The 25,317-nt window shown below is 32.4% G+C and overlaps 1 protein-coding gene across 1 annotated transcript; it reads left to right on the top strand.

The window, feature by feature from the left end:
* Positions 1 to 807: 807 nt before the first annotated feature.
* On the top strand, positions 808 to 24,599 carry LOC148277055 (nephrin-like; the record flags this gene model as incomplete). Its single annotated transcript, XM_088233396.1, has 12 exons — positions 808 to 934; positions 2,242 to 2,438; positions 9,710 to 9,820; positions 12,083 to 12,286; positions 13,579 to 13,727; positions 16,362 to 16,515; positions 17,454 to 17,587; positions 17,669 to 17,834; positions 18,191 to 18,553; positions 20,122 to 20,346; positions 20,741 to 20,932; positions 22,390 to 24,599. Coding segments are annotated over 12 exons (2,378 nt in total), but the record flags the coding sequence as incomplete, so codon positions are not given.
* Between the last annotated feature and the right edge of the window lie 718 nt (positions 24,600 to 25,317).

Here is a 25,317-nt window from a genome sequence, read left to right on the forward strand (position 1 = left end):
TTTTAAATATTTTCTTTTAAAAACATTTGTTCATTCTAAATATTTTTTTAATATGCTAATATGTCTTTTTGACCATACTGGTCATCGTGGTTTCGGATGTGACGGGGTTTAAAGAACACCCTGTATGTAAAAACAAAGATATATAGTTAATCTTCTTCTTGCGGTGCCTTGTCAGGTCCCCCCGACGTTGGCGATCACTACAGCGAAAGTATCTCAGTCCTGCGCTACTCCGCAGCCAGGACAACTGCTTATTAAAAATACTCGCCATAGTAATTCCCGAGAAAAGATGACCAGAGTGGTTTCCCGTTGCCTTCTCTGGTAGATTTTTATTTTAGGGTTACCTTCCCTTAGCTGGATAATTCTGGTTTAAAGGCGCCAGAAACTCGCCTTTCATCCTCTCGTTATCTGCTGTGATCACACCGTTACGAGTGTGATCCCATTGCCCGGGGTTCGCGACGTGGACGCTAACGAGTAGGACTAGTCAGTAGTGTTGCCGGTGGAATGCAACTGGGCGTTCGCAGCATTTTTTAGAATCACACCCTCCAACAAGGTGTGACTCACTGCGACCCTACTGACAGTTTGAACCCCTTATAGTTAATAGCAACGTTGAACGTAAAATGTTAAATAATATTCATCCCGATAAACTATCAACTAATAATGTATCATTGTGCTCAGACGTTAGCGTTAAATAAAACAAATAAGAGAGCACAGATAAAATATTCGAAAATTATAATTCAAAAGTTTTGCTTTATTTATGCATTGTGCGAGTATCCCTTTTGTACGGTACCTAATTTGATTTTTTTCTAGGAGAAGTCAAGAAGGTTGAAGCTCTATTGGGTGGGAAAGCCGCCCTGCCATGTGACGTCATCACCAAGGATACTAATGACTCCCTCCTGCTCCTTGTGTGGTACAAGGGCAATAAACCCTTTTATAGGTAATCACTTTTATCGCTTTTTCCCTAGACCCTACAAGATTCAATTTAAGGCGGAACGGGGTAAATGAAAGTCAGCGCTTAAGGTGATTCATCAAAGAGATTTCGTTTTAATTAAGATGTAACATGAAAATTTTACGACGATTTAGGAACCAAGTGACACGAATGACTCGTAAATTTAACGAAGTGAAAGCAATACTGACTTGTAACTAATGGTTGTATTATACGGATTAGATTTTGACACGGAAAATATTGTGTCGTCAACACAAATTACTTGAAATTTTGTATGCGATAATAATGACGTAATATTTTGAGTGTTTTAATTTTAAAATACATATATCTGTTTTTTTTTTGTATTATATTTTCCCATATTTTGTAATTTATATTTGTTAAAATTTTTATTAGTTACTATTACAATATTTGAGTTTGTCCAAATGTTCATAGACAAAAGACTGGATTTCACCCCCTCGGGGGTCATTAAGATTAACAAATTACAACAGGGATGGAGAATACCTTAAATAAGGGAATATGGAAGTCAAGGCCATTTACAGGGCTTATGACCTGTCATTGGCTGGTTTAAGTGGCCACTTTACACACTGTGTAACATTCACCATTTTGCCTATGTTTGAACATCCATATTTCTTCAATTCTTCCATCTGTTGATTTTATTTATTTATTTATTTATTTATTTATTAACGGACATTGTCCATGTATACAATTTATAAGGTTTAAATATTACAATAAAAGAGTAGTTTAAAACATTGAAAGAAAAAAGAAAGAAGCATTGACAAACATAAGGGACATCGAGACAAGATCTGGACTATTTATTTAGTGCTCGTTTAAATCGTTGTAAACTTAAACCAAAAAAGTCCAGATCCTGTCTTGAGTTAACAATACGACAAAGGCGGGTCATTGGAGAATTTAGGCCATAGTTTGTTCTATGCTGATCGATGAACAGTACTTCATTGTTTCTCAATCTACGAGTCGGAATATTGAATTTTACTTGTCCCAGTAATGATGGAACATCGATTATACCATTTAGTATGTTATTTTAGTGAAGTTAAAGAGCTGAAACCTTTATTGTTGTGAAGAGATTCATCTGACTGAATTATTTCACATACTAGGCAACACCTGAAAACAATTTTTTTACTTCTTCTTTTCTTGTTTAATTTTTAAACAAGTTATGCTATTATATTAAATTTGTGAAAAAGTTCAACTGGATGTATGTACGATTTTTTATACTTGTACTGTTGTTTATATGATTTCTGTTGTTTTTCCTGACAAAAATAAAATAATAATTCCATCGCCAGCTACGACGGTCGCTTGATGAGGCACTGGCGCAGTAAGGAGCTGTCGGGCAGCAGCCGCGCCCTGCTGACCTTCCACCGGGAGCCGTCCGCCCTCCTGCTGGAGGGTGTAGAGGCGGGAGACCAGGCCACGTACCGCTGCAGGGCGGACTTCAGCCACTCGCCCACCAGGAACTCGGGCATCGCTCTCTCCGTCGTCAGTAAGTCGAACAAGCTATTATTGCTGTTTTCGATCAACTATTTCCACAATGAATTGCTTGACAAGTTGGAACGATTGCAGAATGTTTGTAATGGTTATTTTTTTTATTTATTTAAATGAACAATACAGCACTACTGTCAATTACAAAGTACATAAATGATATAATTAGGTATCTATTGCTTTGCTAGGTAATTTGATTTTTATTTCGTTTTTGAAATATCACTTAAATTCTAAACTTCATTGTCAAATAAAAATTTTAAAAATAAAAGTATAAATAGGGGCTAGATTTCTTATTGTCCATGCGCTCTGTAGCTGCAAGACGTTCTGTTATCTAGCTCATGTATATCATAATTGTAATATATCATAATTGGAGACGAGGAACTAGAATCCCAACCGTCCATGCGCTCTGTAGCTGCAAGACGTGTTGGGATATTTATTTATTGTACAGCGCCCTTGAGGTGATTTTTACAAAAACGGCGCCAAATAAATTATCCAAACATTATTATTATTATCTACAAAAACATGATTTAAAAAAGCACAATAGATTATTAAGGTCCATATAAACAAAAGTAAACAAAGACGAATAAGTCACTAATACACATTATAATACATAGAGAGGAAGAGTCTAAAACTGGTAATCCCACCGTGTAAAAGATCCATCTCTCTCGGCAGGCTGCAGTGGTGTAGTCTGGCCGGAGCGCACCGGAGCGGCGCTCCGGCACTTTTCATCTGAGCGGAGCGGCGCTCCGGCTCTGGTCAGGAACAAATATTAATTTTCAAAAATATATCTACCTAAGTCTCTTCAAACAAATCGAAATAACAACAAACTTATTTATTGCCGATAACTGGCAAAAGTCTAAACATGTGTCCCCCTCCCCACTCCCACTTCCCACCAACTTCACCAAAAGGGCGGTGGTGCGCTTCGGTACTTTTTTATTTAGGACTATACCACTGGTAGGCTGTTCAACAGAACAATCGTTCTCCCCACGGCATCAACAACGGTAAATTTGTCCTGCATTCTGGAAGAACAAATGATCTGTGATATATTTTTTATCTTCGTAAATTCGACTACATAACGTTTTTTTTTAACTCCGTGTATAAAAAAAATAGTGGTATAAATGTGTACCGTCAGGGAATGGCAACATGGCAAAAGTTGACTTTTTTCAATACGATGTATGTATTTGCAAAAATAAATGAAAAACCAACATTATAACCAATCAATGATTGCAACAAAAAGAGCTTTCTTGTCATAATTATAATATTGAAGTTTGTAAAGGAGCAGTAATTTTATGCAACCAAACGGGCTCCGCGCAAAACTGATCCCCTTTACTCATTTTTTAAAACTGATTTCGTCAAAATGGCCGAATGTATGTATACCGACAGTGATTAGTTACATCAAATGCATTCTCATATAAGATTATAATATTCGAGTTAGTTTACATATTGACAAATTCGTATCGTCGGGGATCAAATGATTAAGTATACATGTATGCAGATATGAATACGTATATTTTTTTTCGCGCATCGATTCTTAAAAATATTTTTGTAACCATATTGTTACTATTTTTAAGTTGTTTTTTTTATAATTTATCAATATGACAATAAAATTGTACAAATTTGCTCTATTATAATTTATATTTTGGAATACTGTTTAATTTTTAAGACTCTTTTGTTTCGTCATTATTTTTTTGTTTTCGTTTCATCAAGTTTTTGTATTGTTAGTTTATTTAACATATTTCTGAATTTTTTTCAATTTTAATTGTAGGCATGTAGGTATATTTTGTTTTATTTCATAATCATGGGCTTATATATTTAATATTTATTATCTTTAATTTGATAATTACGTTAATAATGAAGAGGTTCAGTCATACGGGAAATTGGATATAAAAAATGTATTCGTATGCGCGGTAACAATTGGAGTGCGGCGAAGTTTCTTGAAAATGCATGAAAAAAATAATAAAAATGATTCTAATAAAAAACTAACTACTTTTCATGGCGTCTCTAGTTCTTCCAATAATAAAATAGTTGTGATAGGTTTTCGATTTACGGTAAGTCAACTAACGAATCAGCAGAACTCATCAAGAAGAAGGGGAAAAGAACTTCAGACGTCACACGCGAGGTAATTTAAAAAATACAAAACTTTAAAAAATCATAGCGCTGCTAATACGATATACGTTATTAATTTTGTTTTATTTATTTATAAATCATATAACACAAAGTATTTTACATGTATAATACATTCAATAACATTCCCAGAAGTTACAACAACTTAAGTCGGGACATAAATAATATTAATTAAAAAAAACACATTAAGAACAACAAAGAAACAAAGCAAGTTTAGCACCTTTATAACAAAATAAAGTACAATATATACGCCAAAAACCCTTTCTTACACAAGCAGAAAAAATATATTTTAAAAAAGGATTTTAAAAATGAAGCAAGTGGTGAATCTACTAAGTCAAACAAACAAAGACGAATAAGTCACTAATACACATTATAATACATAGAGAGGAAGAGTCTAAAACTGGTAATCCCACCGTGTAAAAGATCCATCTCTCTCGGCAGGCTGCAGTGGTGTAGTCTGGCCGGAGCGCACCGGAGCGGCGCTCCGGCACTTTTCATCTGAGCGGAGCGGCGCTCCGGCTCTGGTCAGGAACAAATATTAATTTTCAAAAATATATCTACCTAAGTCTCTTCAAACAAATCGAAATAACAACAAACTTATTTATTGCCGATAACTGGCAAAAGTCTAAACATGTGTCCCCCTCCCCACTCCCACTTCCCACCAACTTCACCAAAAGGGCGGTGGTGCGCTTCGGTACTTTTTTATTTAGGACTATACCACTGGTAGGCTGTTCAACAGAACAATCGTTCTCCCCACGGCATCAACAACGGTAAATTTGTCCTGCATTCTGGAAGAACAAATGATCTGTGATATATTTTTTATCTTCGTAAATTCGACTACATAACGTTTTTTTTTAACTCCGTGTATAAAAAAAATAGTGGTATAAATGTGTACCGTCAGGGAATGGCAACATGGCAAAAGTTGACTTTTTTCAATACGATGTATGTATTTGCAAAAATAAATGAAAAACCAACATTATAACCAATCAATGATTGCAACAAAAAGAGCTTTCTTGTCATAATTATAATATTGAAGTTTGTAAAGGAGCAGTAATTTTATGCAACCAAACGGGCTCCGCGCAAAACTGATCCCCTTTACTCATTTTTTAAAACTGATTTCGTCAAAATGGCCGAATGTATGTATACCGACAGTGATTAGTTACATCAAATGCATTCTCATATAAGATTATAATATTCGAGTTAGTTTACATATTGACAAATTCGTATCGTCGGGGATCAAATGATTAAGTATACATGTATGCAGATATGAATACGTATATTTTTTTTCGCGCATCGATTCTTAAAAATATTTTTGTAACCATATTGTTACTATTTTTAAGTTGTTTTTTTTATAATTTATCAATATGACAATAAAATTGTACAAATTTGCTCTATTATAATTTATATTTTGGAATACTGTTTAATTTTTAAGACTCTTTTGTTTCGTCATTATTTTTTTGTTTTCGTTTCATCAAGTTTTTGTATTGTTAGTTTATTTAACATATTTCTGAATTTTTTTCAATTTTAATTGTAGGCATGTAGGTATATTTTGTTTTATTTCATAATCATGGGCTTATATATTTAATATTTATTATCTTTAATTTGATAATTACGTTAATAATGAAGAGGTTCAGTCATACGGGAAATTGGATATAAAAAATGTATTCGTATGCGCGGTAACAATTGGAGTGCGGCGAAGTTTCTTGAAAATGCATGAAAAAAATAATAAAAATGATTCTAATAAAAAACTAACTACTTTTCATGGCGTCTCTAGTTCTTCCAATAATAAAATAGTTGTGATAGGTTTTCGATTTACGGTAAGTCAACTAACGAATCAGCAGAACTCATCAAGAAGAAGGGGAAAAGAACTTCAGACGTCACACGCGAGGTAATTTAAAAAATACAAAACTTTAAAAAATCATAGCGCTGCTAATACGATATACGTTATTAATTTTGTTTTATTTATTTATAAATCATATAACACAAAGTATTTTACATGTATAATACATTCAATAACATTCCCAGAAGTTACAACAACTTAAGTCGGGACATAAATAATATTAATTAAAAAAAACACATTAAGAACAACAAAGAAACAAAGCAAGTTTAGCACCTTTATAACAAAATAAAGTACAATATATACGCCAAAAACCCTTTCTTACACAAGCAGAAAAAATATATTTTAAAAAAGGATTTTAAAAATGAAGCAAGTGGTGAATCTACTAAGGGAAATAAGGTCGTTAACAGCACATGCCACGCAGGCAATGCAGCCAATGTAATGATCCATCTCAGTTAGTAAACATCTGGATGCCTAAGAAATGTCGTATGGTACGATGAACACGTGATTATTAGAAACATGATTCGGATGTACAAAACGTGTGTCACACCAACCATGGTGTATACCTACAATAGAGGCGAGGATAGATATATAGATCGAAATATATAAACATTTTTTTTAATGGTTTAGTTAACAAATTATCATTTTTATTAACAAATAAAAAAAAACACAGAACTTCCTCATTGAAGTCAATTTATTATTATTTCTCTTTTTAATTGTTTTATTTTATTTATAAGTGTTCACATAATAATTAATGAAAGATACTCGTATTTAATTAATTTACTTTTCTCTATCCAAATCCACAAACTTACGCAAATTTTACTTCAGATTTACCTTATTTTTTACTCGTACACTTACTCGCAAGTATTATACTTAAGTATAGTGTTTAAATGTCAATTGGCGTTTATAATAAAATAAACAATTATACGTAATGGAATTTTATTTCTGTTATATCGCAAATGCGAAGCAATTTGAAATTATCGTTAATATCATCATTTAATTTATGAATCCGATAAAATTCTTGTGAGCTTTAACGATTTCCATTAGCTCCTGAGGCGAAGAAGTCATGTCGTGAATTTTATTAGTGCATTAATTTTATAATCCATAATTAAACCCTTAATATTGATATGTATGCACGTTTTGCACGTATATGTACTCTACCTCTTCGTAATTTTTATGTGGAATATACGTATAGGTGCATGTGCCTACCAGGCGCGTTCTGTCCATACATACTGTGGATGCGGCGCATCCCTTGAATATTTGAAAATAAGAATATGTATTTTATTATTAAAAATTATAAATAAGGGAAAAAAATCTTTAAAAATTCCTTGTATTATCTAGTATTATCTAGAAAATGTTCGAGCATCCGCAATTTGCAACTTCAAACAACATTTTCAATATACATACCTTAATACGTATGCGCATTCCCTATATCTAGGTACCTTGCCCTTGATAGTTGATAGTATTCGTTTAATACGCTGGAATCTGGATACTACTCTTCATTTAGAGTCCAGTCTTATTAGAAAATGATTAAATTTATTTTTTTAAATTATTTTTTAACATGCCAAAATGTCTTCGTGCTCATACCGATCATCGCGGTTTCAGATGTGACACATACAATATACAGGGTGGCCGGAGAAGTGACGTCCAAAGAAAAAATATAGGTGCCTCATGTTGAGGGGTATCCGAATTAATCATTTTTATTTCAATTTCATAAAATTACTACCTTAGGAATTTCCCACCTCAGTATCTTTCAGGAGGCCTTCGTGGTGTAGTGGTCAAGACGCTTGACTCACACACGGAAGGTTCCGGGCTCGATTCCCGGTGAGAACACAAAAATTAAATGTGATTTTTCTCAAGCCTGGGTATTCTGTGATGTAATTCACCCCTGTAATTGGGCCTCCTGGCCTCTTGTGGTGCAAAAAAACTGTAAAACTGTCAACTGTAATCTTTTAAGGCTAATTTCTAATTTATTATTATGAAAGCTGAGAGTCTAGAGCAGTTTTAAAAGTTATTGGAAAACTAAGAAACTGCCATTTTAGATTTTCAATTTAAAGTTGAAAATTCAAGTCCCACTTGCTCGAACGTAAATACTAAATTTTAGGACAAAGCTTTTGTATCTTTCGTTAAAAATAGATGCAAAAAATCGCAAAAAACCTTCCACAATAAAAAAAAATTCGATCTGGTCGAAAATTTTCAAAAACCCATTTAAAAAATCATAACTCGAAAACTATGCACTATCGCGGAACATACATGAGGGTGATTCGGATACCCCTCAACATGAGGCACCTACATTTTTCCTTTGGATTTCACTTCTCCGGCCACCCTGTATATTTATTTATTAATATACACGGCACGCATATTTGAAATAACATAAACACAGAATAGAATAGAATGTGAAAAAATTAAATTGAAAAGTATTATGTTACATAAATACCATATTTTATAACACAACAGTTTTGTATACATGACATATTTAGATACAAAAAAAATAGTTAAATAATGTGTGCAGATAAAATTTTAAAAGGAAAAGAATTTATATATATTTTTTTCTTTGAGAGGTACAAAATAAAAGTATATTAAATACAATAAAATTCTTTTGACTCAAAAAAAAATCTAAAAATTGTAATAGTAATATGTATATATTTTCAACATAAGATATACAGGGTGTTCTTTAAACCCTGTCACATCCGAAACCACGATCATCAGTATGAGCAAGAAGACAAATTGGCACATTAAATTTTTTTTTTAAAACTAATAAAATTTAAAAAAATAAAATATTTAAAAAAAGAAATGGTTGCTAACTTCTGCAGGAGAGAAACGAGGAGGGGGGAGTCTGACACGCTGTTAACCACTAGGCCGCGGCCCCCTCGCTTCTCCCTTGCAGAAGTAAGCAACCATTTGTTCATTTTATTTTTACAAATTTTCTTCATTCTAAATTTTTTTTTAATATGCCAATATGTCTTCTTGCCCATACTAATCATCGTGGTTTCGGATGTGACAGGGTTTAAAGAACACCTGTATATTTTCAACATAAGATATATGTAGGTCAAAAATAACTTTGCGTAAGATTTAAATTTTACGATCTGTTCCTACTGATGAACTGTATCTAAATATCCAGTTCAGTAGGCTGATATATCATCGTTGCGCCGGCAATAAAATAACATCCATCATTAAAAGATACATTGTTTAAATTATCTCCTTTAAAAAAATTCGCAATGTCACTTAACAGATATGCCGGCACGGCGCAAAGAAGATATATCATTATTGTTAATAAAAAACGTAATTAAAATATTTGATTTATTTTTCAGTTCTACCAAGCAAACCATTCTTCATGGATGAAATAGGTTCCAAAGTGGAACATTCCGTAGGACCCTTACACGAAGGAGATACCCTTCTGTTGGTCTGTTTAGCTGTTGGAGGTAAGACTGTAATTTGGTATCATATTTGGTATTTCCTAATAACTGACTGAAGTTTCGATATCGGTTTTGGCCAGTGAGAAGGAAGTATGGAAGCCTAGACATTTACAGGGCCTTGGACGTGTCATTGGTGTATAAGGAAATCAACCAACAAATCTGATACTTTGTAAAAAATACTAATGGCCGACCGAAACTAGTTTTTTGTTGCAGATCGAAATAGAACTTAGATTTCATCTCTAGTTTCGGCCGAAACCGAAACTTCACTTAGTAATTAACTTTATATTTAGATATGTATGTTTAAATCTTTTTAGAAAAGTAGTAGATTTAATCCACTGGGGAATTTGCTAATAATAGTGATAAAACTCGGTTAAGCTAAGACAATATTTATAAGTATGTGTGAAAACAGTTCAATTAAAAATATGACTTTGGTAAAACTCGGTAAAGCATAAAATAGCGTATTCTATGAGTGTGAAAGCACTACAATAATAAGTAAAACTTTGTTATGTTTAAACTGTGATGAGTAAGAAAGGAAAGAAAAACGAAAATTATTAATAATATAAATTTGGTAGAACTCAGTTAAACTTAAACTATATCTACATATAAGTTCCTAATTAAAAATACTTGGTACACTCACAGATTATATAGTACAAGTACTTCCACTTATTTGTTTAACCAATTAGCGCTTTCACCCTTTAATGGGCATTTTTAGACTTAAACTGTGATGAGTGTGAAAGGAAAGAAAAGCGTAAATTAATAATAATATTCATTCGGTAGAACTCAGTTAAACTTAAACTATATCTACATATAAGTTCTTAATTAAAAATACTTGGTACACTTCCACTTATTTGTTTAACCAATTAGCATTTTCACCCTCTAATGGACATCTTCAGACTGGTGAATATTATACAGTCATACAGTGTAGGAATAATTGATATAAAACTAAATATTATCTTAAGTGAAGGTGGCCCATTAGAGGGTGAAAGCGCTAATTGGTCAAACAAATAAGTGGAAGTATTCCAAGTATTTTTAATTAGTAACTTATCTTTAAATATAAGTTATTACATCATTACAATAGAATTCCATCAAGAATTGTCAATAAATAATAATAAAAATTAAACCATATCTATTTATGTGAGAGTAGGTACCTACTATGATTAATGGGATGAATCCAGTAAAACTGTGTTACGATTAAACTATATAGACGAGTGTGAAAGCACTACAATAAATTATTAATGATATGAATCTGGTAAAATTCAGGTAAGCTTAAACTGTAACTACGAGTTTGAAAGTTATATGATAAATTATTAATTATGTGAATCCGGTGAAAGTCGGTTAAGCTTAGACTATATCTGCATATTATGAGTCCTTAATATGAATCTAGTAAAACTCCGATAGATATAAACTACATACATATACCCTGCCTGCGTAATCTATGTATAACTGTGAAAGCAGTACCTGCAATCAATTAAAACTGGATTAAGTGTTGACCATATCTGTGAGTGTGAAAGCTCAACAGTAAAATAAAAATATAAATCCAGTAAAACTCTATTAAGCTTAGACTACATAAGTATGAGTGTGAAAGCATTTCAATTAATAAAATAAGTAATTATTTTTATTTTTTTTATTTCATTGGAAAGCCAACAGACATTTATACATTTATAAGAATCAATTATACCATAAATACATATCATAAAGTCCAATTAGAGGCTTCCATATAATATTGTTATTGTAAATGTTGTCACATAAAAATTATAAATACCATAAAATAACTAATCATACAATACTTATAATGTAAATGTAATACATATTATTCAAAATATATCTACTTTTGAATATTGGTCGCACAGTTGCACATTATAATATATAATACAACTATAGTTGACCATACAGGGTTCATTTATTATGTGCCTACATACAGAACTGCACATAACCTGCATAATATAGGCTGCGGATTCAAGGCGCAACATCATAGCTTAAATTATTTTTGGAAATTTCACTTTTAAAGGAAGTTAAAGATATGTTATTTATATCAATACAATTTAATTTCTGATTACACATATGGTTCTATTTAGAATGAATTTTGAAAAGATTTAGTGGAACATTTAGAAATTTTAAAAAGAGATTGGTTTCTGGTCTGCGTTACTGGGACTCTAAAATTAATAAGTGATAGAATCTTAGGGCAATCTATCATGTTATTCAAAGTTTTATACATAAAAATGGCGTCAGCCATATAGGTATTATAATTATCGATTATTTGATTCTTAGGTCAGCCATCCCCGAGACTGTCATGGTGGAAAGGTCCCACACTCCTGGATAGTACCGATGAGCCGAGTGAAGTTCCTGGATTGAGGGAAAACCAACTCCTTCTGACGCTGACCAGAGACTTCTATGGATCTACCATTCAGTGTTTGGCTAAAAACAACAACATAACAGCCCCAATCTCTTCCAACCTACAGATAGATCTATACGGTTAGATCCACATTACAAACATTTTTTTCTCCAACCTATGTTTTCTTCTTTCTTCTGTCCATGTTTGTGAAATAGAACCAGAACCAAAGATGAGTGTTTTTAACTTGAGCGCTACTCTTAAATAATAATAAAAGGTAATCGAGTAGAAATAAGTCCGCCTCACGGTGAAGTGGTTGACATATTTGCCTACCATGCTTGAGGTCCTTGGTTTCATTCCTGGCAGGAAGGGAAGTGCTCATTTTAAAAGTGGTTTTACTCTGCAGTATTTTAGTATTCCTGGTCTGACACCTAAAGCAGGAGAAGACCACCTTCACGTAACAGATTATCGAGATACACAACGTTTTGTGTTCAAATCCAGTGCCCTATGTAGCATCCTGCGCAAATGATGATGACGATGTGTTTTTTTTTTCATTTGATGAGTTTGTAAGGTTCAGGTTGGACACAAAGAACATTTTTCCTTCTCAAAAAATGACATCTTGATGGAGGGTGTGTAAAAGCAAAAATTTATTTATTTATAAAATCATAAATTATCAATATATTACAACAGAGATGAAGAACATTTCATAGAAGAATATAAGTCTAGGAATTTACAGGGCTTATGATCTGTCATTGAATGGTTTAAGTGGTCACTTTATGCACTGTGTAACATTTACCATTTTACCTATTTCGAACATATATATTCCTTCAATTCTTCCATCTGTTGATCTTTGTGAAGTTAATGAGCTGAAACCTTTATTGATGCGGGTGAGGTTCTGACTGCATTATTTCACCTACATACTAGGCAACGCCAGAAAATACTTTTTTACAATATGCCCTGTAAATGCCTAGACTTCTATATTCCTGTCAATAAAAAGTTCTTCATCTCTTTTGTAATATATTAATTACTCCCAAGGGGGTTGAATTCAGTTCTTATCTACAAAAATTCGGGTACACCCGAAATATTGTTCATAAAAATATCTTTTAATCGTTACTGGTATACAAAGGTTTAAACTTTAAACTAACATTCTACTTAAAGTATTGTTAAAAAAACTGTTTTAAAAGCAGAAACAAAAATTTGGTACCAAATTTACCGAAATCAAATGGAAATATGTTTTTTTAAAGGTTGATCACAGATTAGACTGTTTGGGCAAAATATCCATCCAGGGCAAAATTGGACGGTTTCGCGGTACCCACAAATAAAATCTATTTATCAAGCTCGTAAAGCACTTTCACAAAATGTTTTTAAAAATATGAATAAAGCTAAAATATAATGTTTTTTACAAATAATCAATTGATATTTGGTTGAATTTCAGTGAGTCCAGAGACTGTAAACATCTTAAGCAGCAATCAACCGTTATCAGCAGGACAAACATACGAATTACCGTGTTATATTAACGGATCTCATCCGCTGCCAGAAATTTCATGGTGGCTTGATGGGAAAATCATCACAGATCAACAAATTGTATGTATACCAGATACCAATACCTTTCTCGTGTTCAAAATTCATTTCAAACATATCCGACATCTCAAAACTTCTAACGCCATACCTTTATGCAAGACATGGAAATAAATCAAGAGCCATAGAATTAAGATTAATTCTATGTCAAGAGCCTTAACACCCTACCTACCTAAATATATAGGAAACAAGTCGTACTAAGTTCTTGAATTTAAAATAGAAGAACAGTGAATAATACGCCGATTAATGGAAACTAAAAAAAAACTGTTTATCTTCTAAATATGAAACTTCAAATATTTTGAGGAATTAACGCAAGTCACAGAATTTTCTTTCTTGTGTAGCAAAATGACAGCAAAATACGATTTTGATAGTGTTAGATTAAGGTAGATGTATCGGATAAGAACTAACCTACGAAAGGAAGGTATGATATATGCCAAGGAGTTTGAACAATTAAATTTCAGAAATATTTTTTAATGATGTTACAGCAAAATTTAACTTCAACTAATTATTAACACCTCCAACAGCATCATACAAATATTTATTTTATAGATGCTAAATTATAATCAATAATCACAAATTCCTATACTTATTTATACATCTTCACAATGCGATAATACACTTACATATTGTATACATAATAGCAATATATTTTTGAGTGGGTACTGTATTTTTAACTATATTAAATTTATACTTTGTAAAAATACATGATAACCCAGATAGCAACTTAAACTTGCCTCAAGCTTGTATCAAGTTTGAAGTATCAAGAGTTCAAGCTTGACCCAAGTTTGAGATTGCAACTCTGTAAACTTGAGGCAAGTTTAAAGCAAACTTCCTAATTACCATCCAACAAACTTGCATGATGTTTGTTTTTTACAAAAATAACAAACATCATGCAAGTTTGGATTTATTTAGCAAAAAAAAACAAATAAAAAACAAAAACAAAAATACAAAAAAGACAATAAAAAAATAAAAAAGCGGAAAAACAAAAAAAAAACACAAATTAAAAAAAAACAAAAAACACGAAGCTACTTAAAAATATTAATATTAAATAAAATATCTTGTTATTATTACTCAGTATATTTATTTTGAATAAATAATAAAAATTACGGGCTATTTTTGCCAAGAAAGTCAGATGTTGTGATGTCAGATGATGTGATGACAAATAATTAATGTCAATTGACTGGAGATTAGAGTCCGGTGCATTCTTTTGTCTCTCAACTCTAAAACAAATAAGTAAAACTGTTTTATGACTCATAGCTTTTCGACTAGCGGGATTTCTCATGGTAAAAAGTATCCGATATTCAAATCAAAATTTGTTGCAACAGAGGGAAAACATTTTGGGAAGGACATATGGAAGTCTAGGTATTTACTGGGCTTTTGTACTGTCATTGGCTGGTTGAAGTGGCCACTTTACAAACTGTGTAACATTAAGCGTTCTGCCTATGTTTAAACATCTTCATTTCCTCAACTCTTCCATCTGTTAACTTTTGTGAAGTATAAGAGCCTCTGGGGTTAAAGTATTGGTTTATTATATAGATATATTATCAACAGCCTTTTCGTTCTGTAAATAAAACATAATTCAATCAATTCAATTCAATAATAGTAAAATGTTAGTGATATTTAATAATTAATCAGTTTAAATTATTGTCAGCATTATGCAGTGGATGAGATATGAGGATCCTAGTGAGAACACAAAAATTAAATGTGATTTTCTTAAGGATGGGCGTACCGTGCTGTAATTGGGCCTCACGGCCTGTTGTGGTGCCAAAAAAAAATCGGTCTTGAGTCCTGGGATTAAATATAACAGTTTAAATTTAAAAAAAGGAATTCTCTCCATATTTTTATGTATATGGCAATGTGTTGATCATCACTATATGACTTTCGGATTCTGAAATACCATTCTTGACATAACAAGATTCCAGCAAGTTTTGTCAAAACTTGTCTCTTCAAATTTGTCATAACAATATTCCAGCAACTTTTGATAAAAACTTGTCATGTCAAATTTTCCTTTCCAACCTTCCATCATTCTTAAATCAAGTTTGTACCAAGTTTCACTGCTTTCTGGGAATGAACTAACAAAATCATAAAATTATAGAAGACTTAATATACTTTGTTGGACAGAGAGAATAGACAGCGAAAGAATAGCTAAAAGGATTTACGATGCGAATGCTGATGGATGCAGAAAACGAGGAAGACCGAAAAAGACATGGCAAGACTAAATTTAGCAAATACTTGAAGATGGACAGGTCAAAATTTGGAATAAACGTTGTGAGTCCATGAGAAGACGTATGAATGTAGAGGAAGCGAGGTTTGTATGCAAAGACAGAGTGATATGGCATTCTATTCTCTCTGCATACCCCTATGGAGAATGGTTTGTTTGTTTTTGTTTTTGTTTTTGTTTGGTACAATTTCACAACGGACATCTTCTTTAAAGGTTGAAAGCGCTCATTGGTTAAATAAACAAGTAGAAGTGTATCAAGTATTTTAAAATATAAGTTTACAGTGGAATTACATAAAGGATTGTTAATAAATAACATAAACCGAAAACACATTCATTGAATACAAGCATTTTGGGGATTGAAAAAATCTTCAAAACAGATCTAGGCAAAATAAAAATAAATGAATTTATATTTTTTGTAGGTCACCGAAGTTACTAGAAATGAAATAATGTCAACACTACACTTCAAACCTAAGGCAGAACATAACGGCCAGGATCTGACTTGTTTAGCCACTAACGCTGTACTAGCGCCAAGCCATGCTAGTAAACTTCACACCATGAGACTGAATATATTTTGTAAGTCTTTTATTGAGAAATATATTATTTAATGGTTCACTTGGTTTTTTCCGAGGATTGAATCCAGTGCTTGCCTTAAAAGATTTCTACATTATTAAAAATATCGCTAATTAGGTAATAAATCAAATTAATTTCATACAGCCAATCACACATTATTTGTTATTATTAAGTCATTTTAGAATAAAAAATTCTAGTTCTACAATTCATGGCATTAGATGAAAAAAAATCAAAATACTTATAGCAATAGATAATATTATATCAAGAGGTTTAAGATCGAGGAGGTGAGCTATATAACCATATTTTGTGGATAAACAAGTTTAAAGGTGACAAAACATGGAGAAAAAAGCACTATTTGCCAAAGTTTTTAATAACAATTTGAAGTAATGTCTGTTTGTTTGAGATAAAGCTAAAATATAATGAAACACGATTATGGAATTACAAAATTAGCCAGAGTCATAGTTAAGAAATTTATTCAATTTGTGAAACTCACGTGAAAACCAATGCCTACTGTCGTCTTACCTTCTATCATTGTGCATTTCCGGAATGTAAACAATAATATAATCAAACCATCCAAAATACTAATTAACTAGCGCGGATGTCAAATTGCCGACAGTAAGCGAAATAGAAGATGACCGCAATTCCCCTCTCGGAAGTAAAGAAAACACTAGAGACAACTAATATAAAAACAGTAGCACCCTTATTTACCAGTAGTTAAGTAGATTAGATCAGTTCAATTCAGTTATCGCGGTTACTCTCGCGCTTCATAACAAAATTTAGTATATTACTATAGTAAATACACATTGAAGCAAAACATCATTTTTTTCTGTCATCTCCAACCGATGTATGAGCTCCATGCAGGCATCAAAGAGCAATAAATTCTACAAATTCGTTATACATGACTATTTTATATATTTTCAATAGTTTGTATTGTATTGCAGTCAAACCATTGCTCAGTCTAGCACTTGTAACAAACAGGTATGGAAATGATTCCGTACATGAAGGAGATGTCATTCAACTACGGTGTATGGTAGAGGCCAATCCTTGGATCAGCAATACAGAGTGGTTTGCTAATGTATTTATCTTCTTTTTATCTTTACTTCAGTTATAAAATACGTTCTGTTCACATGAATAATAAACTGTGTGTTACTTGCAGAATGAGACAATTCAAGGAAGCACTTTTAACAACAGTGGAATAAGTATGTCTTCGAGCGACCTATTAATACTGAATCCTTCGAGTGTTCATTCCGGAAACTATTCGTGCAAGGCCTATAATCTAGAAGGCATTGGAGAAAGCAACACATTATTCCTACAAGTATTATGTAAGTATTTATTAAGAAAATACTTCTACTTTTAAGATATTTTAATATTCTATCATAAGTAAAAGTTAAGCCTCAATAGGTAAACCTTGCAGGGTAGAAATATCTTTTTTTTTAATCAGAAGTGTCAGGCGCAGTATTCAATAGCGAGTAGCGTTTGAGAGAACATTTATTTTTCTATCTGGTCTGGGTAGGCTGGAAATCAATTTTTTTATTTCAGATTTGGATTTTATCTCCTTTAATATAAACGAAAAATAACAAAGTCTAATGTTCTTTAAACTGCGAACTAAATTTTATTTGAATGTTTTAGTTTAAACCGATATAAAAAATAAAATGTTTGTAATAAAAAAATGTTACAGATATGCCAAGATGCGAGCAAAGAAAGGTCTTAATAGATCAAGCAGTGGAATCTCTTTCCTGCCCTGTTATTTCACTACCAAAACCATCAAAGTATTTCTGGAGATTTGAAAATCAAAGTGGATTTATTAATGAGAATATTATACTAAATGACAAAAACATTTTAGATGTAGATCATATATTGAGATCACTAGAAACTAATTATGCAGATGAAATCCACATATCTTGTTGGGCTTCTAATGAAGTCGGAGAACAAAAAGTGCCATGCAAGTTATACTTGAAACATGCGTTTAGAAAGCCAGATGCACCAAAGGATTGTACAGTAAATGCAAGCACCAATGCTATAATAGTGCAATGCATTAAAGGTAATTTTAATTAATTAAAACATTGTTAAATATTATTTGATTGGCTGTCAAAAAATGAACAAATTTTTGAAGATCTATGTTTTTGCTATTTTGTAGTTACACTAGATGCAAACAGTGCTGTTAAAACTTTGTATAAAATCATTTCTTATACTCGTAGGAGTAAATTTGACAGTCTGAAATCTAGCAATAAATATTCCATTCATAACACCTTAAAAAGTTATATGTCGCAACAAAAATATCATTAATTAACATTTACTTACTGGGTTATGAAATTGATACAGGTACATACAAGGTTATGATATTGTTTTCCCATCGCTTTCATCAATAATAACTGTGAATTCCTGGTGATAAATTCCTGACTTATCGAATCACAAACTGGACATTAAATATTGATTTTAAAGGTGCTTCTAGACAGCAATATTTAGTTGTTTCTCTTACTTGCTACGTAACAAAAAAAATCTGGATATTCTGCAACATTTCAAATTGTTTTTGGATAGATCTAGGGGACGCTTGTATCTGTTTTTTGGCCTTGAACATTTTCTTTTGAAACAGTCAGTTCTGATATTTATCAGCCGACTGTTTGACTTCTGTTTCTATTTTATGGAAAGGTTTCTTCTTATATTGTAGCTGTGGAATATGGTATAATGAAAAGTGTTGCTTCTCTTAGAAGTTAAAAGCATGAGCGCTCTGGTACTGCAGGAACCCGCAACCGCTGAACACAACTTTTGTTTTTGGGAGATTTGCAAAAGAGAGATCAATTCTTATTTTTCTGAATTACATATTCTCTGTATAACAAAGCAAGTTCGAGTGTAACTCTAGCCGAAGACTAGCACTATCAGATATATTTTACCTTACATTGTTATAACAGCAATGTATGAGATTCATAGCTTTCAATCTTGATTTTTATATCCTCATTTCTGACAATCATTTAAGTGAAATAAAAATACTTTTTTTTTTAAAACTTGCATGCTGTAAATTTTTTTGCATTAAATTGTATGGCGAAAGTTCTTGAAAATGTATGAAAAAAAAACACAATGATTTTAATAAAAACCGAATCAACAAATGATAGAGTATTATGATAGATTTCCGGTTTACGGGAAGCCAATCACTAATCAGCAGAACTCTCCAAAGAGAACTTGTGACGTAAAACACAGAGTAATTTCAAAATTACAAAACTTAAAAAATCTTGGCGCTGATAATACGATGCATAAAAATATGTTTTTAATTTTTTTGGCTTGGTTTGATAGTCTATTAACAAATAAAAATAATAATAAAACCACTGACCTTCCTCATTAGAATGAAAACTATTTATTTTGTCACTACATGATAAAAATTCAATTTAAGCCGAATGAGAGAACAAAGGGGTTTTAATTTTTGAAATGCCCAAGGAAACAATTTTATTTTATTAAAACAAATAAGGAGCTACATAAAACATATATCGTTTCTTATAAAAATTATATTTGGCGCCTGTCTTTTCACTAAGATGAAATTCAACCGCATGATTTCTGGCGGGAACCATTTACTCAATCAGTGTTTGATGAAAATTTGATAACACATTATGTTTGCAGAAGTCAATTATACACCTGAACAAATGTATGGTTTGTCTATCTGGGGCATGACTAACAACACATCAAGATTACTCAATAATATTAGCACACAACTTTCAACAATAAGAATGGGTGACCTTGCAAGTGGTCAAAAATATGAAATTCTTGTGTATGCTTTCAACAAATGGGGAGAAAGTGATTCAGTCAAGCTAATTGCTGAAACAAGCGCATCGTTGCCAGTATTTGGTGAGCTTTTCAAATATCTATTCCGAAAGTTAAAACCATAAATTGTTAAAAAAAATAACCTCCAAAAAGTGAAAATGTAATTTAATTTGTTTGATCTAAAATGGCTGTATTTAAAAAAAAAAACGGAAATTAAAAATTTTCTTGCATATCTCTCGTGTTCAAAATATTATTATTTTATTACTTTGACGAACTTATACTTTCTCTTTTTATGAGTAAATGTACCAAATTATAGACTAAATTTAATATCAAGAAGCGTCAAAAAACGTCAGCCAGTCAAAAAAACATGATACATATTAACATAGTTTAAAAAAGCCAAATCATTTGCTTCTATTATGGTTTCTTGTGTTTCACTAAACTACTACTTTGATGAAACAAATAATGTATATTTTTACAGATAAGACTCCAGCAGACATAGGCCTGTGGTCGGGTATAGCATTAGGAATAGTCTTAACCATAGTACTTTTAGTTATAATACTTATAATTAAGAAAAAAAGTAAATCTGTGATAAATGATGAACTTAAAAAGAATACGGGAGGGAACACCATCACTAGAGACAAAGGAAACCTAATAACATCTTCTAATGCAGGTAAAATATAGAGATTTTGAATTGGAAAATTTTAATATTCATGGCCAATTGCTTCAATTATTTACAGTTGAAATCAAAAGTGATAATAAATCGAATTGCTAAAAACATGAAAAAACTATTAGCTCACACTCGCAACGCGAGGGAGAGAACCATCCCTAACGAAGCTCGGAGATTTACTACTAGCATCTGGCAGAAGTACTGACATCTTTCTATTGGCGCATATGATGCGTAAAGTTGTCTCTCTCGCTTCCGAATATAGGTACCTGTAGTATCAAAAGTGAGACGTAAAGAGTGTGTGAGACAATTGCATATTCGATACTCTTTGGTAAACTTTCAATTGTATGGGTGATTTATCTTCGATTTCTCTTAAATGATTTTTCTGTGCCTAATAAGTATTAATTATTTAATAAAAAAATATTTTAACCGATACTTATACAGAATATCGAAAATTAGGACTAAATATTGAATATATTTATAGAGATATTAAAGTTATTAGATGCAATGTGTATTACATTTCACGGCGAAGGGGAAGGGGGGAGATTATGGATAAAAAAAATCCTTGATTTTATTACAAAACGTTTTGAATAAACTGGATATTACTTGATTTAATATTTAATTTAACATTATTTTTCAAAAGGTTAAAACGCTTTGACTTGAAAATCATTACATGTTGTTTTGTTGTTTTTATGATTTTTTTTTTAAACATGTTATGAAATAAACCCTAATGGATTGGTTTATAAACAGTTAAATAATTGATGATATAAAAAGTACATGTTATGTTCAAAAGAACATTAAATTACATAGTATAGACTACACATAAACAACAAAATATGCAACAAGAGAATTATTTTCTAAGAAAGATAAGACATTGCCGTATCGGTAAGTCTCATCATTCAAAAAGTGAACTAATTATTTCCCTTTTGTATAACTGTCTTTGCTGTAGGAATACATTAACCGAGTTAGGAATACATTGTAAAACCTAAGCATTCTTAGTATTTGTGAAAAGAAGCCAGCGCTGGTTCTGTAGTTTCGCACAGCAAATAAAGTATTAGTGCGAGTGGCGCGTCCATCTTGCCAGATAATTTTTTATGTAACACTAAAATATAGTTTATGTCTTAGTGGTAGATAGAATTGTTTTTTAGATAGACATTTCTGGCGGGAACTGCATTTTATTTACAATAAATAAAATACATATTTTCCCACCATCGATTTCAACAAAACCTAGTCACTGGTGATAAATCCTACATTAAAAGTACTCAATGAGGTCAAAACTGAAAACCGTATTTTATATTTCAAGTGATAGGTAATTTGTATAATGAGTCGAATTCTTATAATTTGTAACGGAGCTTATAGCATTCATTCCAAATTTAGTAGGAGGAAATGGAACAAATATAAATAACAGGGATTTTCTTTTCCATTGTTTTTAAACATTCTAATTTGCCTTATTTGATTTCTAGATTTCACAGAAAAACCACTGTTGTATAAGAATGGTAAAACCGCAACAAATGGTATTATTTTAACCAGAAACAATTCTGAACCAAAGATTATAGAAGACTTAACCATAGTACAAAATAAAGAAAACCAGCCTCTTCCTCCGTCGGTCAGCAGACAAAACAAGCCCAACTTGCCAATGGAAGGAGGGAAAACTAGTAAAAAGAGATGGACGCCGGGCATCGACCGAACTTTTGAGACGAGTAAACATAGGAAAGAAATAAAACGGAGTAATGGGTCCATACCGATGGCTGATAGGAGCCTGGAAAATATTACATCTACTTTGCACATGTTTTCAATAAGTAAAGAGAGTATAGTCTGAATATCAACATAGAGGCTTTGTATTTGTGATGGAATAATTAGAAATATGATTTTGGATTCATAAAGAATTTTTTATAGCGTTAGCAACTGCTTAATGTAGTGGCCAACTTTAACTAGAGAAATGACACCGCACTCCCAACGATGAGTATTACAACGGCAGTTTTGAGTTAATAAAACAGAATGGCATTTCTAAGTTGTCTTATGAGGTGTGCAACCTATTCGAACTTTTTAAAACTCATAAATAAATCTAATAGATAGTACATCATTTATTTTTGCCAATACACCGGTGTGAGATTCTGGCAGAGTGCACTATTCCTAAAGATTGGAAGACAAGCATAACAGTACCTATCTTTAAAAAGGGACGAAAGAATAATCCTGAAAGCTATAGAGCTATCTTGCTACATAGCTCAATACTCAAACTCCTTACAAGCATCTTTAGAACTAAACTTGAGCAAAAAATCGCAAACAGAGAAGAGCAGCAAGGATTTAGGAGAAACTGTTCCACCACTAATGCCTCTTTTATCGTGAGACAAATTCAAGAAAAATCAATTGAGTACAATAAAACCCCGTACGTATGCTTTATCGACCTTACAAAAGAGTTTGATAAGGTATTGCTGAATGATGTCATCAAAATATTAACAGAGAAAGGAATATCACCAGCAGTCACTAAAACCATTCAAGACATTGACACTGGCAGCAAAACCAAAATAAAAGTCGATGGTGAAATGTCCAAAGTAATCCCAGTTGGCAGTGGCATAAAACAGGGTGACAGTCTGGTCTGAGCCCTTTTATGTTCAATTTAACTATGGATCATAGAGGAAGTGGCAAATCTAGGACTAGGTTACATAACATGCTACGTGGATGATGCAACCATAGTGGCAAAATAAGATGATGATTTGCAACTCATGTTACACAAGTTTCATCTAGCATCTCAGTCTGTAAAAGAAAAAGCTTAACAACATCTAAGCACCCTATGAGATGCAAACTGATGATACATGATAAGACAGTAGAACAGATCATGTCTTTTCAATATTTAGGTGTTGTAATCTTGAGCCACAGGAACCTATACTCTGAAGTGAGGGAACAAACAAATAAAGCCTCAGCAATATCTGGATGCTTGAGAAATTTCATATGGCACAATAAACACATGTGGATTGAAAACAAGGTCAGGATATACAAAACGTGTGCCAGACCAATCCATGACATGCAGTAGAGACGGGGGTAGATACGGTGAGAACAAAAAATCTGCTCAGAATGTCTGAGATGAAAGTACTAAGGGCAATAGCAGAGAAAACTCTATGGGACAGAATCCGGAATCAAGAAATTAGACTTGCGATACCCAAGACATAGTTCGGTGGACCAGACCTAGGAGAAGATTCTGGAGAGATCACGTCGATAGAATGGGCAACTCCGGAATTCCCTATAGCGTGGCCCGTGAAATCCCAGCTGGTAACCGTCTGCCTTGAAGACCATCTAAAAGATGGAAGGAAAGCTGGAACTCAGCGTCTCAGGAACCACCCTCTAGCCGATAACAGATCAACCGATCTAAAAGAAGAAGAGGACCTAATGAGAAAGCATAAACAAATGCAGAAAGCATTAGCAGTGATGCTAAATGAAGCAGTATGCAAATAGTTAGCAATAATGGAAATGCGAAATATTAGCACTAGTATTAACACGCATTCTCGCGCTAACGAAATTAAATAAAATAAAAATAAAAAAGTTATTTCCATCACAACTTTGCATAATCTATTATTAAATTATCGTGTTTACTTAGATTATAATAGTTCATTGTGTGTATTTATAAAATGACTAACTGCTAATAAAGTTTGTAGTAATGGAAAATAAAATGCACAAATATTCTATTATTTGATACCTCTTCCCAATTTCATCAATCCAAAAGTACGGTTATAAAATAATCTATTACTGGAAAGCCAACTTACTCAGCCCTCTAGGCTTCATTTGAGCGGGTCCTTAGTTAATTGGGATCTTGGACACCAAGAAATTTCTCTCACCCCACATTTTTAGATGCACTAAATATTATTTAAATTTATTTATAATACAGAGACTGGCAAATGACGTGTTATCACTGTTAATTTCACAAAACAAATGATTATTGAGGATGTTATAAAAACGAATTCCCCTACCCCAAACATGCTCATACATCCTTACTTTCTTTCTCAAAACACACAACCCTACAGGAGAACACGCACGCACCATACACACACACCTTCTCCGACTGCCATACACCCTCCTCTTTGTCTCATACCCACACACGCATGCACCCTCCTCTCTCTCTGCCACACACGCAAGCAACCTCCTCTCTGCAACACACCCGCACACATGCACATACACCCTCACACGCATGCACCCTCCTTTCTCTCACACCCACAAGCCTTAACACGCACGCACACTCATGCACATACACATAAATAAAACTATTTCTATTTTTCAAATTTATTTATTTAGTGAAATGCATGAGTAATGAATCAATAATTATTCAAATAAGTAACACATAAAATAATATTTATTATTATATGAATTCTAAATTCTAACTGTCCAAAAAGTAAAGAATA

This window comes from Micrasema longulum, unplaced genomic scaffold (assembly GCF_059751315.1).
Source record: "Micrasema longulum isolate JH-2025_06_02 unplaced genomic scaffold, ASM5975131v1 h1tg001091l, whole genome shotgun sequence".
Lineage (NCBI taxonomy): Eukaryota > Metazoa > Arthropoda > Insecta > Trichoptera > Brachycentridae > Micrasema > Micrasema longulum.